The sequence below is a fragment of the Solanum tuberosum genome, unplaced genomic scaffold (genome assembly GCF_000226075.1).
Source record: "Solanum tuberosum cultivar DM 1-3 516 R44 unplaced genomic scaffold, SolTub_3.0 scf00009, whole genome shotgun sequence".
Taxonomy (NCBI): domain Eukaryota; kingdom Viridiplantae; phylum Streptophyta; class Magnoliopsida; order Solanales; family Solanaceae; genus Solanum; species Solanum tuberosum.
The window spans coordinates 1021705-1035864 of NW_006238935.1; the positions used below are offsets into that span (position 1 = coordinate 1021705).

The window sequence follows — 14160 nt, forward strand, 5'->3', positions numbered from 1 at the left end:
TAAATCGGTAGATTTGCCATATTGCCCCAACTTGTCGAAACGTCCGTAGAAATTCATAAAAACAATCATAAAAGAGTCCCGAGATGATTACCTTAGTTAACCAAGTTAAAACCTTGAAGAAACACCAATAATTACAAATTTATATCTTCAAAAACCAGCTCCAAATGCAGCAAATAGAAGGGAAAAATGATTGCCACGTGTAGGGATTACGTTTCTAGGCACGGGGCAATGTTTAATGGTAGAAATCGTCAAAACTAACCTTCATTATGCTAGGACTTCATAGAAACCCTCCCCTAAGTTTTCTCTCTGGTTTTAGAACTGAAATGAACTGTTTTCATGGCTAAAAACGTTAAATAGCCGACATACCATATTTCTTTACCTGACCCGAATCCGACCCGGATTCTGCCCTGGCAGTCCCTAGTAAAACCCTCATAACTTTTTACTTGGATGTTCGTTTGATACGGGGTTTTGTGCGTTGCAAGCTAGACTCGTAGGCCTTCGATTTAATGGGTAATAGGCCTTCTAACTCTTTATATATTGGGAGAAAACATCCAATACATTTGACCCAAATTTCAAAGAAATCTTTAAAAAGGAACTTATGATAACTTTCGCCAACTTTTATTTTGCCACTTACTTAACTTCAAAACTTGAGATAAAACATTTGAACACTTAAAATATGACATACCACATCCTTTTTAATTTATTACTCACCCTCTTTGTCTTTCCACGAAGGTACGAGTTAATTTAGACGTTTTGGAAAAGTCGGGGTGTTACAACTAACTATTGGTGTCCTGTCGAACATAGGTTCAGGCGTTTCAATGGAGTTTTCCTGAGTTCTTTCTTCAGAAAAATGTGTTCTCAATCCTACCCTAATTTCTGCAAGACTTTCAACTATTAACTCCTCGCATGCAGCGAGGATATTAGATTCAGAGGTTTTTCCTTCAGGAAGATCTCCTTTGAACAGAAAATCAGATAAGACAGTGAGAGAAGGACCAGGTTGAGATGACTCTAAAGGGGTATTCAGGTCTAGAGAGAGCTCAAGTATATGGGGGCTTTTGACTACTAGATCTAGGAATGTCAACTGGAAGAATGGTTGACGAAGGGTTACTTGTCGGAGAATAGAAGGCAGCATGGTCAATTTCATTTAAGGCTTCCATCATTTTTCTAGAGGAGGATGGAGAATGAGACATTTTGCAATAGAGAAGAAGAAAAGAGGAGAGTATTTTCTAGGGTTTCAGAAAAGTTAGAAAAGAAAGTTTGAAACAATTTAGGAAGAAAGGCGAGGGAAGGAGTACAAAAGGAAACGAAGAGGTGTGTCAGGTCTCTTTGATTAGATGTGTGGCTTGGGCTTAAAGCGATGGGACAACGGTCTGAAGACGGATGAATGACACGTGGCAGTGCCAACAATTGTCATTATTATTTCAAAAATAATGCACAGAATGTTGACCTTTGAGACAAGATCAGGTCCCTCTCTGCAGTTTGAAGATGATCATCTCAAAATTGTAATGTCCTTCCTTTGTTCCAGCAATTCATTATGAGTGTATACCTTCAAGAAGGTACGAAGTTGGTCCTATCAAAACAAGCATTAAAGTTGTCTAGGATATCTGCCTACTGATCATAGCCAATGAGGGTTTGATGCCTTTGGATGAATTTGGTTCAATCCATCTTCAGCAGTCCCAGCCTCAACCTGTTGTTCTCAAATTGTTCCTTACTCAAAGCTTTGGTGAATATATCAGCAATTTGATCTTCAGTCCTACAAAACTTCACACAGATGGTTCCTTTTTCAACATTATCTATCAGAAAGTGGTGTCTCACATCAATGTGCTTAGTCCTTTTATGCTGAACTAGATTCTTGGCCATATAGAGAGCACGTGTGTTATCACACAGGAGAGGGATAGTGTGAGTAAGCACTACAAAATCTTCAAGTTATTTTATCCATAGAAATTGAGCACAACAAGATGCAACTGCTACATATTATGTTTTAGCTGTAGAAAAAGCCATTCAATTTGCTTTTTGGTTCCCCAGGAGATAAGAGAAGAGCCCAAGAAGTGAGCCATTCCTAAGGTTCTCTTTCTATCAACTTGATACCCTGCATAATATGCATCTGCATATCCTACCAGTTCAAAAGAATCTTCTAAAGGATAGAGCAGGACCAGGTCCTCTGTTTTCTTTAGATACCTTAAGATCCACTTGGCAGCTTTCAAGTGAGACTCCTTAGGACATGCTTGGAACCTTGCACACATACCCACACTGAACATAATATCATATCTTCTTGTTGTCAGGTACATCAATGAACCAATGATGCCTATATACATAGTTTCATGCACCATAGGACCAGAGTCATCAGCATCCAACTTTGAGTTTGTTCCCATGGGAGTAACAATAGGCTTTGCATCCAGCATCGGAAATTTCTCCAAGAACTCCTTGATATACTTTTCTTGACAAATAGAGGTACCATTTGAAGCTTGTTTGACTTGCAGACCTAAGAAGAAACTCAATTCTCCCATCATGCTCATTTCAAATTCACTTCCCATCAATGAAGCAAATTCTTCACACATTACTTCAGAAGTTTCCCCAAAAATGATATCATCAACATATATATACCGGAATAATAAGCAATTCTTTACCTCTTGTTTTCAAGAAAAGAGTATTATCAATTTTACCTCGTTTAAACCCATTTTTGAGAAGAAACTTGGATAGTCTCTCATACCAAGCTCTGGGAGCTTGTTTCAAGCCATAAAAGGGCCTTATCCAACTTGAGCACATGATTTGGGTAGTCAATATCTTCAAAAATCCAGGGGCTATTTCACATAAACCTCTTGTTTGATATGACCATTTAGGAATGAACTTTTCACATCCATTTGAAACAGTTTAAACTCCATGAAGGCTACAAAGGCAATGCTAATTCTGATAGCCTCGATCCTTGCCACAGGGGCAAAGGTTTCATCATAGTCAATGCCTTCTTCTTGGTTATATACCTGCACCACCAGTATTGATTTATTCCTTGTAATAGTGCCATGCTCATCCAGCTTGTTTCTGAACACCCATCTGGTCCCTATAATAGTTCTATCAGAGGCCTAGGAACCAGGTGCCATACTTTACTCCGTTCAAATCAGTGAAGTTCATCTTGCATTGAGTTCACCTAATCAACATCTTTTAAGGCCTCCTTGATATTCTTTGGCTCAATATTCGATATGAAAGCTGAGAATGTAAATTTCTAGTTTTGACCTAGTTTGCATTCCAGAGTTCAAATGAGAAATGAGATTATCAAGAGAATAAGAAGACTTGTGCTTCCACCTTGACTTAAAAGTCAAGGGTTGAGGTTGATCAGCTTCCTCTTCTTCATTCACATAATTATCATTTTCAGATTGAACTATATCCCTTGGCTCAACATTATCAAGCAGACCAAGTCCCTCTTCAGGTTCAGCATCTTCAATGACTTCTTCAAGTTGATCTGGTTCAACAACAATTGGATCTTGAGATCTTTCAGCTTGAAACTCATTCAGACTATCTCTCTGAATCTGAAGAAGTTCTTCTATCTCATCACCATCATTGTTCTCAAGATCTTTAATACCACCAGTCTCGTCAAAGATCACATGAACACTTTCTTCAATGCATAAAGTCCTCTTATTGTAGACTCTATAAGCTTTACTTGAATAACAGTATCCCACAAACACTCCTTCATCACTTCTAGGATCAAATTTACCCAAATCATCCTTTTCATTGTTTAGTACAAAACATTTTCATCCCAAAACCCTCAAATAACTCAATTTAGGCTTTTTGTTGTATAAGAGCTCATAAGGAGTTTTGTTCAGAATGGACCTGATCAAGCACCTGTTGGTCACATAACAAGCAGTGTTGACTGCCTCAGCCCAAAGGTTCTTCAGAAGACTTGAATTAATAAGCATGGTTCTGGCAATGTCGACCATAGTTCTATTCTTTCTTTCCACCACACCATTTTGTTGAGGTGTTCTTGGAGCTAAAAGTTGTGATGAATGCCATTTGCAGCACAAAAATTGTCAAACTTGGCATTTTCAAACTCGGTTCCATGATCAGACCTGATCCCTGCGATCTTGCAATTTAACTTTGTTTGAATCATTTTAGAAAATACCATCAGTATATCAAACGTTTCATCTTTGGACCTTAGAAACATTGTCCAAGTGAACCTTGAATAATCATCCACAATTACCGGTATATACCACTTTCCATCTCTACGTTGAATCTTCAGAGGGCCATACAGATCCATGTGAATTAGCTCAAGAGGTCATGATGTACTCACTTGTTTCTTGGATTTGAAAGATGATCTGACCTACTTCGCTTTGACGCATGCATCACACACTTTATCATCACTGAACTTTAGCTTTGGTAATCAACGAACCAGGTCCCTAGACACCAGTTTGTTTAGCAGAAAGGAGCTCACATGACCAAGTCTTATGTGCCACAAGTTAGCTTTTTCACTTTGGGCACTAAGATAGGTTAGATCATCTCCTTGATCAGTATCCAAATCAGCAACATACATGTTCTTGCACTTTCTAGCAGTTAAGATCACCTCCCTAGAAATCAAATTTGTAACAATGCACCTTTCTGACAGGAACCTAACTTCATTTCCTTTGTCACATATTTGTGAGACACTAAGAAGACTGTATTTCAACCCATTTACATAATATACATTCTCAATAGAATGTTCAAACAGATTTTCCAATTCTTCCAACTCCCAGAATATATATTTTCTTTCAATTGCCAAAAGTGGCACCTCCACCTTGAAGTGCCTTGAGTGAGAGGAAGTTCTCAATCTTTCCAGACATGTGCTTCAAACATCCACTATCCATGAACCAACACTGGTTGCTACTTCCTCCACTCCCCTACAACATGGATTACTTGTTAGATTTGGGAACCCATTTTAGTCTGAGTCCCCAGTAAATAGATAAAGGCATAATAAGAAACTTTTTTTGCCCAGTATGGTAAGATGGGCTTTCTCTTGTGATGAGAAGAGCTAGAACTAGGACCAAGTCCCTTGTTCTGTATGATTTTCCATTTGGAGTAGTTTGAGAGGCTTTCTTGGGTTCTCTTCCAAGCTAGACACTCCTTTTTTAGATGACTATTGCGCCCATATTGAAGGCAAAACAGATTGTCAGACACTGACACATACTTGCTATGAGGATTATAGAGAGGGCTTATGTTCACACTTCCTAAACCTTTCCCATCATTTTGACCCTGACTAGTACAATTTGCAAGCAATTTCGAGGAAGTGGTCCATTTAAGAGCTTTTTTCATTTCTTCTTTGAGACGGACCAGGCCCCTTTCTAACTGATCATTTCTTTCCAAGGCCATAGCCAATTTCATTTCAAAGGTGTTCAAGTTGTAGGCTACTAGCTTCACTCTTTCCTTTAAAACAATTATCCCTTAATTTCTCCCCAAGTTCTAGATTTTCAGATTCCAGAACCATCATTCGTTCTTCCATTGCAGACATTTGAGAAACCAATGCCATTTATTCATCATGAAAGATATCCAGACTATTATTCATGACATCTTTTTTAGTATTCAACTCAGTGATTGAGTCGATCAACATAACAACTAGATTTCTCAATCATTTAACTGAGTAAACATGCAAGTTCTGTTTAAGGTCAGAAAGAGTTACCTTTTCTTCATCATCAGATTTTTCCATGAAGGCAAACATTTCATCATAGGGATCCTCATCATCTTTAACTGCGAGCATGGAGGCATCTTCAAGATGTTCCGTCTCCTCTGAATCACTTGAAGAATCTCCCCAGATAGCTAGAGCCTTCTTCACAACATAGTCAGCAACAACCTTTCTTCCTATCTTATCAGGGATCGGGGTCCCTTCTCTTGTATTTGTCTCATCCAACCTTTGCAAAGTATTTATGTTCAACCTTTTGCATAGGACAATCTCTGACGAAATGCCCTAATTTTCCACACTGGTGACATTAGGTCATTTGCATTGGCAGCTCTACTGGAGTTTCTTGCCTTCCAAAAACCTCCATGTTTCCTCACTATTTTTTGAAATCTCCTAGTGAGGGGTACACCATGTCTTCATCTTCTTCAGAAGTTTCACCTAATGTCACTTTGAGAGCTAGTGACATGTCCCTCTTCACCTCCTTTTTTGACGCTTCTTGATTCATGTTCATCGAATGTGTTTGAAGGTTTCCAATCAGGGAATTCATGGTCAGGACCTTCAGGTCTTTAGCTTCAGTAATAACATCGACCTTACTAGCCCATAACTTGGGAAGGATTCGAAGTATCTTCCTGACTTGTTTGCTTGGATGAATAGGTTCTCCCAAGTAACGTAACTCATTAGTGATAGAAGAGAATCTGGTGTGCATGTCATGAATGGGTTCTCCCTCCTTCATAGTGAAGTTTCTCATACTGAGTAGTCAGCATGTCTACATTTGAATCATTCACTTTTTGTGTGCCTTAATGATCTTTTTTAAGGCAGTCCCAAATCTCCTTGGGTGACTCACAAGCAGAGATTTGATTGTACTCCTTAGCATCGATTCCATGTACCAATAACTTTTTAGCCTTATAGTTCTTCTCGATCTTTTTCCTATCGGCCTCATTGTATTGTTGTCGGGTTTTGGGAATCACTCTTGTGATTTCTTTTTCCTTTACCTCAATAGTTGGAACATATGGACCGTCGAGCACTAAATCCCACAGCTCGCTGTCTTCAGCCATCAAGAAGTCATGCATTCCTGTCTTCCACCAGCTATAGAACTGGCCATTGAACCTTGGGGGCCTTGTTGATGACTGTCCTTCTTCCAGGTTTCGTGGAACAGTCATTCTTCCACATGATTCTCTCTAGGTGTTAACCAGTTAGAGAGCCTAGGCTCTGATACCAATTGATAGAATGTATGCATCCACTATTCGTCAAGGACCAGGTCTCTTGACACATCAAGAACAATAATAAAAATGCAAACGATAAACTGAAAGACACAAGAAGTTTACGTGGAAACCCCTTGCTCAAGGGCGGTAAATATCACGACCTGTACTCACAAGATTTCAACCCAACTCCATTTCACTCAAAATGGAGCAATGTTCAGATTACAAACTCTTGTATATAGGAATTTAACTCTAAATCTCGTCCCCCTCAATGTAGTAACTCTACTACAAAGAGAGCTAAGCAATAACTCTATTGCCCACTAAAACAACTATCTCTAGTTGATTTAGACTTCAACAACTCAAATAGCTAACTCTAGTTATCACTCCAAACGATACTCACTAAGAACAATCACTGATCCACTTCCTTTATAACTCAGGAAAAGATCTACAATGTGAAACACTGAAATATAAACGTAAGAAAAATTAGGAACGAAGATAACTCTATCAGGTCCCTTGTTATTCCGCCGGAAGATATTTCAAATGTGTGGTCTTTGCAATATTCTTCAATCCTTTTTGAGAGTGAAAAAACTAAGGTTGTGTCTAATGAAGTTGGCCTTATATGTGATGGGAACGAAAACCCAAAAGCAAGGTCAGCAATACCATTGGCCAATGGCTCTGCTGCACAGCGCAGACGCGCACTGCACTCCTGCAAGACTGTTGTTGGCAGTGTACTATTTCCAACTGTCATTTTCACCAGTAGGAGAATGGTTCACACAATGGGAATCAGGTACCCTTACCAGATCCCTTTGTTTTCCGAATCATCAAAACTAAAATATAATAGGTTCTCATGGAGCCTAACGCTTCTAGGCAGCTTTATCGTGCGTTCTTGCTATCACAGTCGACTCATATCGAGCAACACTCAACTCTCGCTTATGCTTGGATTTGGAAGCTGCCATTACCTCCAAAAATCAGGCATTTTCTTTGGTTATTACATCAGGGTTGACTGCCAACCTCATGCTACCTTCACCACATCTCTTGTATCCCCTCTCCAATTTGCCAGCTTTGTAATTCGGGCAATGTCAAATCAATAACACACCTTTTTCGTACATGCTCTAAAATAGCATCTTTATGGGAAGAAGTGGGCATTATGCCTCAGATTCTGTCTTTAGCTGATCCTCACAGATATCCTTTCTCTTGGCTGGAATCTTTCTTATCCTCAGATAAGAATTACATTGGCATGACCCAAGATCACTTTGTAATAATTTAAAATTTATAAAATGATTCGGTTTATATTAAATTCAAGAATATATTAGTCCAAATAAATTATGAAGTAATATAATTGGGTTAATTATTTAAGTCCAATAAATATAGATTTAATTAAAATTCAATATTTTCCTTTTACTATATATTTTTAGATTTCTTAATTATTAATTTTACCTAATATCTCTTGCTATGTATTTTTCTTGTACCATATATTTCATGTCTATCTAATTTTAAATATTATTAAAAAAAAAATTGAGGAGGGAAATAGTAAAAGTCAATTTTATCTACTGTATTACGTGTTTTGCACATATGTATCACGTTAATTAATAAGAAATATATATGTAAAACATGGTTTGTGTATAATATATTATTAAGTACAAAACTTTTCAAAATAGCATAAACTTTCTTAAGAATATATTTTTACCCCAATTATATATGGTTGAATGAAGGTATCAATAGGGTTGAGTGAGAAGCATTCTAGGCTCCTATTTTTAATAGTAAAATCATGTTTCTTGGTGACCCAAAAAATAATTTAATATTAGAAAAATCACACTTTTCCAAATATGTGATATATATTTATTATACACAATTATAATTTAAATAAATTACGTTTGTAGCTATAGTTAGAGTTTCGTAGGAAATTCCTCTCTTTCCTCCCTCTCTCCCTCGCTTCTTTCCTCTTTCCTCTCTCCTCTCTCTTTGTCCATTCTCGCTCTCTTTGTGCTATATCACTTTATATTGTAGTACATTTAGTGACATATTTATTGAAAAAAAAATTATAATGATAATCACATACCAATGTTATTACATATAATATATATATTCACAAGTTAAAGCAAAGGATGCACAAAAGTGACATTTTGTTCAAGACTCTTCATATAACACCTAAAAGTATAAAAACAATTTTTTATTTGCATGATAAATATATTAAATTACGTAAGAGTTATCTTGTCTAAATTAAAACTTTGTGATTGAAAAAAATTGACACTCTTACATCCAAGAAAATAAGCATAATTAAAAACTAAATAAAACTATAAATGATGAAGGAGAAAAGAAACACACAAATAAACAAATAAAAGGACAATGAAAAATTAAAAAAAGAAAGACACGTGTTATTGATATACCTAATATTAAGTGATTTTATAGATGTTTTTTATAAAATAAATAGATTATTTAATAACATGAGTAATATTAATCAATTGATTAAAGGAATCCTAATTCTAAAGTGATTGTTAAAGCTAAATTAGCAAAATCCATATTAAAAAGGAAGAAGTTAAATGGTAGTTTATTTTAGGTTTAATTTTTTTGACTTTTTCATTATAAAGTTAATGTATAATTATTTGGACCTTTTAAAAACTATTTTTGGCCTATTTTTCGGGTCCTCCTTTGCCTATTTTTTTGTTCTTTTTTTTAAACCTTTTTGGGACGTTTTATATTTATTTTTTTTACTATTATTTGAAAGTTTTTTTACTATATTTTTGTTTGAATCAAATCTATTTTAGTTGGTAAAAGATTTTTCATGTAGGAATTTAATCATAATTAGAAAATCTTCTCAATTTAATTTCTATTGTATTTATTATAGTCAAAATTTAATATAATCAAAATAATGGTATAATAATTAAAAGAAAATGACGAAAAGACGATTTTGTCTAAGTCAAGTCTTTTAATGAAGGGCACAAAGTTCAATCATATTATTAAGAATCTTCATGCTTTTAATATAGTATAGATTAGTTGTCGTTATTGAAAGGATGCAAATATATTAAATGAGCAAAAGGGTTGTTAAGGCAAAGTTATTAAATATCCACCATTTATTCGTAATACTAGTTATAAAAATCTCGTGGCGTCCACGGGTCCAATGTTTATTCACAAATTTATTTTTTAAAGGGTATTGATTAAAGGGAAAATTTTCAAAATAGCAATATTTTAGCTTCTAATGGAACCCCTTAGCCATAGTTTCACTATTTATTTAAAATGTCAATATTTTAGGTTGTTAAGGGCTGAGTAATGTATTTTTTTTTTTATTTTGATTAATTTGAAAGAATACAATTACTTAATAACAAAAAGGAGAAGATCATGGGAGAGAATATTTTTAAAAAGGTAAAATCATTGAAATTCCTCTCATCAGTTACATTCAAAGGAAAAAAGGAGGTAGTGCTCCTCTCGCCCTTGTTTCTCGAATTTCCAACTCTCTCTTGTTCATTAAATTTTCAAAAATATCGATTTTTAACCCTCCATTGATAATACACAATCTATATCAAAGTTAATTCGATTGATTTTGCGATTTTTTTTTTCAAAGGGAACAAAATTTTGAAATAATTGATTAGGAATTCGTTGACAAACAATCAACAGGACACGGAATTTCCAACTTGATCTTCCACATAATTGGTGAAATATAAAATTCATTAGGTATTTGTTAACTGTTGAATCGTAAATTAGTTTGAAAGTATTCCGAAAATGGCTATTAAGAGTTTTGACATGAATACATCTTTATTTTCTTAGATATTTGTTTTTTGGGGGGATAAAAGCAATGAAATATTTGTATGTATTTAAAATCGTTAGTATGTTTGCTTGTTTGTAATCAATGTAGTAATTTACTTGGTATGATTGTAGAGAGATATTGAGTACATTGTGAGGATAGAAATACAAATTTTTTGATGGCATACAGTTAGAATGAATGCAAATAAAGAAGAAATACAAATAAAATTATGTTGTATTCTAGATAATCAACTAGAAGACATATTATGAATTACTAACTTTGTATCCACTGCCGAGGTTGAATACAATTTGATGACAAAAATACAAAAATAGTAGGCATACATTTAGAGTAAATAAAAAATAAGAAGCAATATAACAAAAATATGTTGTATTCTACATCATCCCCACAAAATAATATTATGTACTACAAAAGTTGTATCTAAACAAAAATTATGTTGTATTCCACACAATCAACTGCAAAGATACTATTATGAACTACTAACTTTGTATCCACTTCCGAGGATGAATACAATTTGATGACATATATACAAAATTAATAGGCATACAAATGGAAGAAATACACAAATATGTTGTATCCAACAAAATCCCAACAAAATGATATTATGAACTACAGAAGTTGTATCCAATTCATAGTACGAAAACAAAATGAAGATAAGATTATAAAATTTGATGGCATACAGTTAGAATGAATACAAAATTTATGTATAAAACCAACGAAAAACTGTGATCAATACACTTTAGTTTAGTTATGAGTTGTATCCAAACATAAGTAATTTTTTTCACAAAAGGAAATACTTATTATATTTTTAGATTATATAAATTTGAAAGGGAACAAGGGAATACATATGCACGTAAAGACGAAGAGCCTATCGTTTCCTTTTATTTTCATTGTATGTGTCCTTGCTCTTGATGATGTTTATATTCTGTAATTGAGGAAGGTTTTGCATACGGAAAAGGTCATGTAGATGCTTAGATCTGCTTTCTTCCAGCTTTCTAGCCGTTGATCCTACATTATCGACTTGTCCTTGAGTGATACAAAGATCAAAAGACAAAAAAATCGCTAAAAAGTCTATCATTACATGATATACTTCTTGGAGTCCTCTTTGAGTTCGTCATTAGAGAGGAGTTTTGAGTTTTTCCATATCAAAAACTCTAATCGAAAATAAAGAATTTACTAAGCAATTATACAAACAAATATATTGAAAGGTTTAAACAGATGCAAATCAGTAAAATACATAAAAATCGAAAAAAGATACATACCTAAAATTAATGAGATTGTTGTGAATATTTTTTGGGAGATTTTTATCAATTTCTAAAAATAATCGAAAAAACGTCACATATAAAGAGAGAAACGGGGGAATGAAAATTGAAGAACAATAGAAGAAGGGAATTGGATGAGTGAGAACATTTTTTGTTTTGAGATAATTATAAATTGGAGAGAGAACGTTTGTTTGGCTGAAAGGTATTGCTGCAATATTTTTGCAAGATGTGGGCCTTAAAGGAAAATAAGGAATTAGAATTGGATACATTTAATTTGCTATAAAACTAAAATATTGACTTTTTAATAATTATTTTAAAGTGTAGTTGTTTTAAATAAAATGTTAGGGATTTTGACTAGTTAGCTAATTTTTCCTTGATTAAATGACATGAAATCGTCTCATTAAGTGTAAAATACTTGATAAATATTACTAATATTTATAAATTTTAGGTGGTATTGATGAAATGGTTTTAAAAATTTTACTATGAAATAATTTGAAATATATATTAATTGTGCGGTAGACTAGTAGTACATCATCTCATTTGTTTTGCGCGTAGAGGTCCATGATTAAAATATTTTTCATCATCACTCATTGATTTTTTATTTTACTGAAATTCAAAATAATAAACCTATAGCTAAACATAGCTAAAGCGGATCCATAATTTTGAATAAATTGAACACTATTAAATTAAAGTAGAATAAAAAAAATATTTTTTTTAGTTTTTTTCGAAAACGTCCTTGCTGAAGCAGACACATTGACGGAGATGTGTTGTCTTCAACTTGAAACTCTCTCTTATATATAATACTAGTTACGAAGATCCCGTGTTGTGTACGAATCCAATATTTGTTTACAAATTTATTTTTAAGCATATTAATTAAACGATATTAAATCATCTCATTATGTGTAAAATAAAACTTGATAAATATTATTAATATTTATTAATTTTAAGCGGTATTGCTTAAATGATTTTAAATTTTTACTCTAAAATAAACAGAAAAAGCCAAAAGAACCCCTGAACTATAGGAAAAGGTCTAAAAATACTCTTCATCCCTCCTTTGGTCTAAAAGTAACTTTCTACTCATCTTTTTTGTCTAGATATACACCTCTATTCACCTTTTTGACTCGTTAACATTTGTGTTACGAGTCTAAAACCACTTATTTTGAAAAAAATGAGGTGTTTGACCAATTAATAAAACTGCTAATAAATGGAAGTAAAAGCAATTTTTCTGCTGTTGGGAAGAAACTAAAAATTTCTGCTTTTAATAAAAAAATCAGAAGCAGGAGTAGAAAATTATTTATTTCAAGACCAAGATATCCCTACCATAATATACATATTATCAATATATCTCTTATATTTTATTTATTATTGTGATGTGTTTTTTTTTATTTGTATGTAGTGATTTCATTGATGAAATGATTTTTAAATTTATTTTGCTTGATATTTTAATTATATTTAAATCATCATGTTAATGTTATATCAAATATTTAATTTATTTTTTATTCATCTATGTATAATATTGATTGACAATTTGAATATGTACTTTTAATTTAATAATTAGAATTTTAATTATAATTTTATAGAGATATATAAAATAATCTTAATATTAGAAGTGCATTGATACTTGTCATTTTTCGTAATTTGACTCTCATAAATATTTTTTTTATAAAAAAATTAGTCAAACACAATACGCTTATTAAAAACACTTTTCAAATGAATTAACTAAACACAAATTGTTTTTTCTTAAATACAGTTTTTCTGAAAATGCTATCAATGTCAAACATTTATTATGTGTCATTCTCTTATTGGATGAAATAAATGTTGGGATATATACTATTAACCATATGTTAAGATATAATATTTATTATAGAATAAATATTTATTCAGTTTTAATAGATCATATATTCGTTTATGGTGTATGTTTACTTATATAGTAGATGATTTAGTGTGTAAGGTTTTAACTTATACACAGAGGATTAAATCACCAGTTCTTATAAGTATAAAGTTTTTTTGTTCACAATCTAGGATGGAAATTGGACATGACATCGGTACGATAGTAGCACAAGATTATATGTATTTTATCTTGATTATGAGAATGGTATAGTTCCAACTTCTTGTGCTAGTGCATTTTGTATTTATTGAACAGGACCAAGTAGAGATAGTTGATTTAGACTGACTGAAAAAAGCAATTCTCTAAATTATTAAATGTACATATATTCTTAATCCTGATATAACTATTATGATCTGTATATATTAATTATCGTTTTGATTTATGAAAATGTGAGATTCTGAGATGGGTCAATATGCCTG

General features: G+C 33.2%; 1 protein-coding gene and 1 long non-coding RNA gene across 2 annotated transcripts; both read right to left on the reverse strand.

Annotated features, from left to right (window-relative positions):
- Nucleotides 1-1967: 1967 nt before the first annotated feature.
- Nucleotides 1968-2558, reverse strand: LOC107061552 (uncharacterized mitochondrial protein AtMg00810-like). The gene has a single exon (XM_015310960.1). The coding sequence runs from the start codon at nucleotides 2556-2558 to the stop codon at nucleotides 1968-1970; it is 591 nt and encodes a 196-aa protein (XP_015166446.1).
- An 8640-nt stretch (nucleotides 2559-11198) lies between these two features.
- On the reverse strand, nucleotides 11199-12037 carry LOC107061595 (uncharacterized). Its single transcript, XR_001474084.1, has 2 exons — nucleotides 11854-12037; nucleotides 11199-11599 (listed from the first exon to the last, which is right to left on the reverse strand). It is a non-coding gene; the product is annotated as an uncharacterized lncRNA (long non-coding RNA).
- Nucleotides 12038-14160: the final 2123 nt, after the last annotated feature.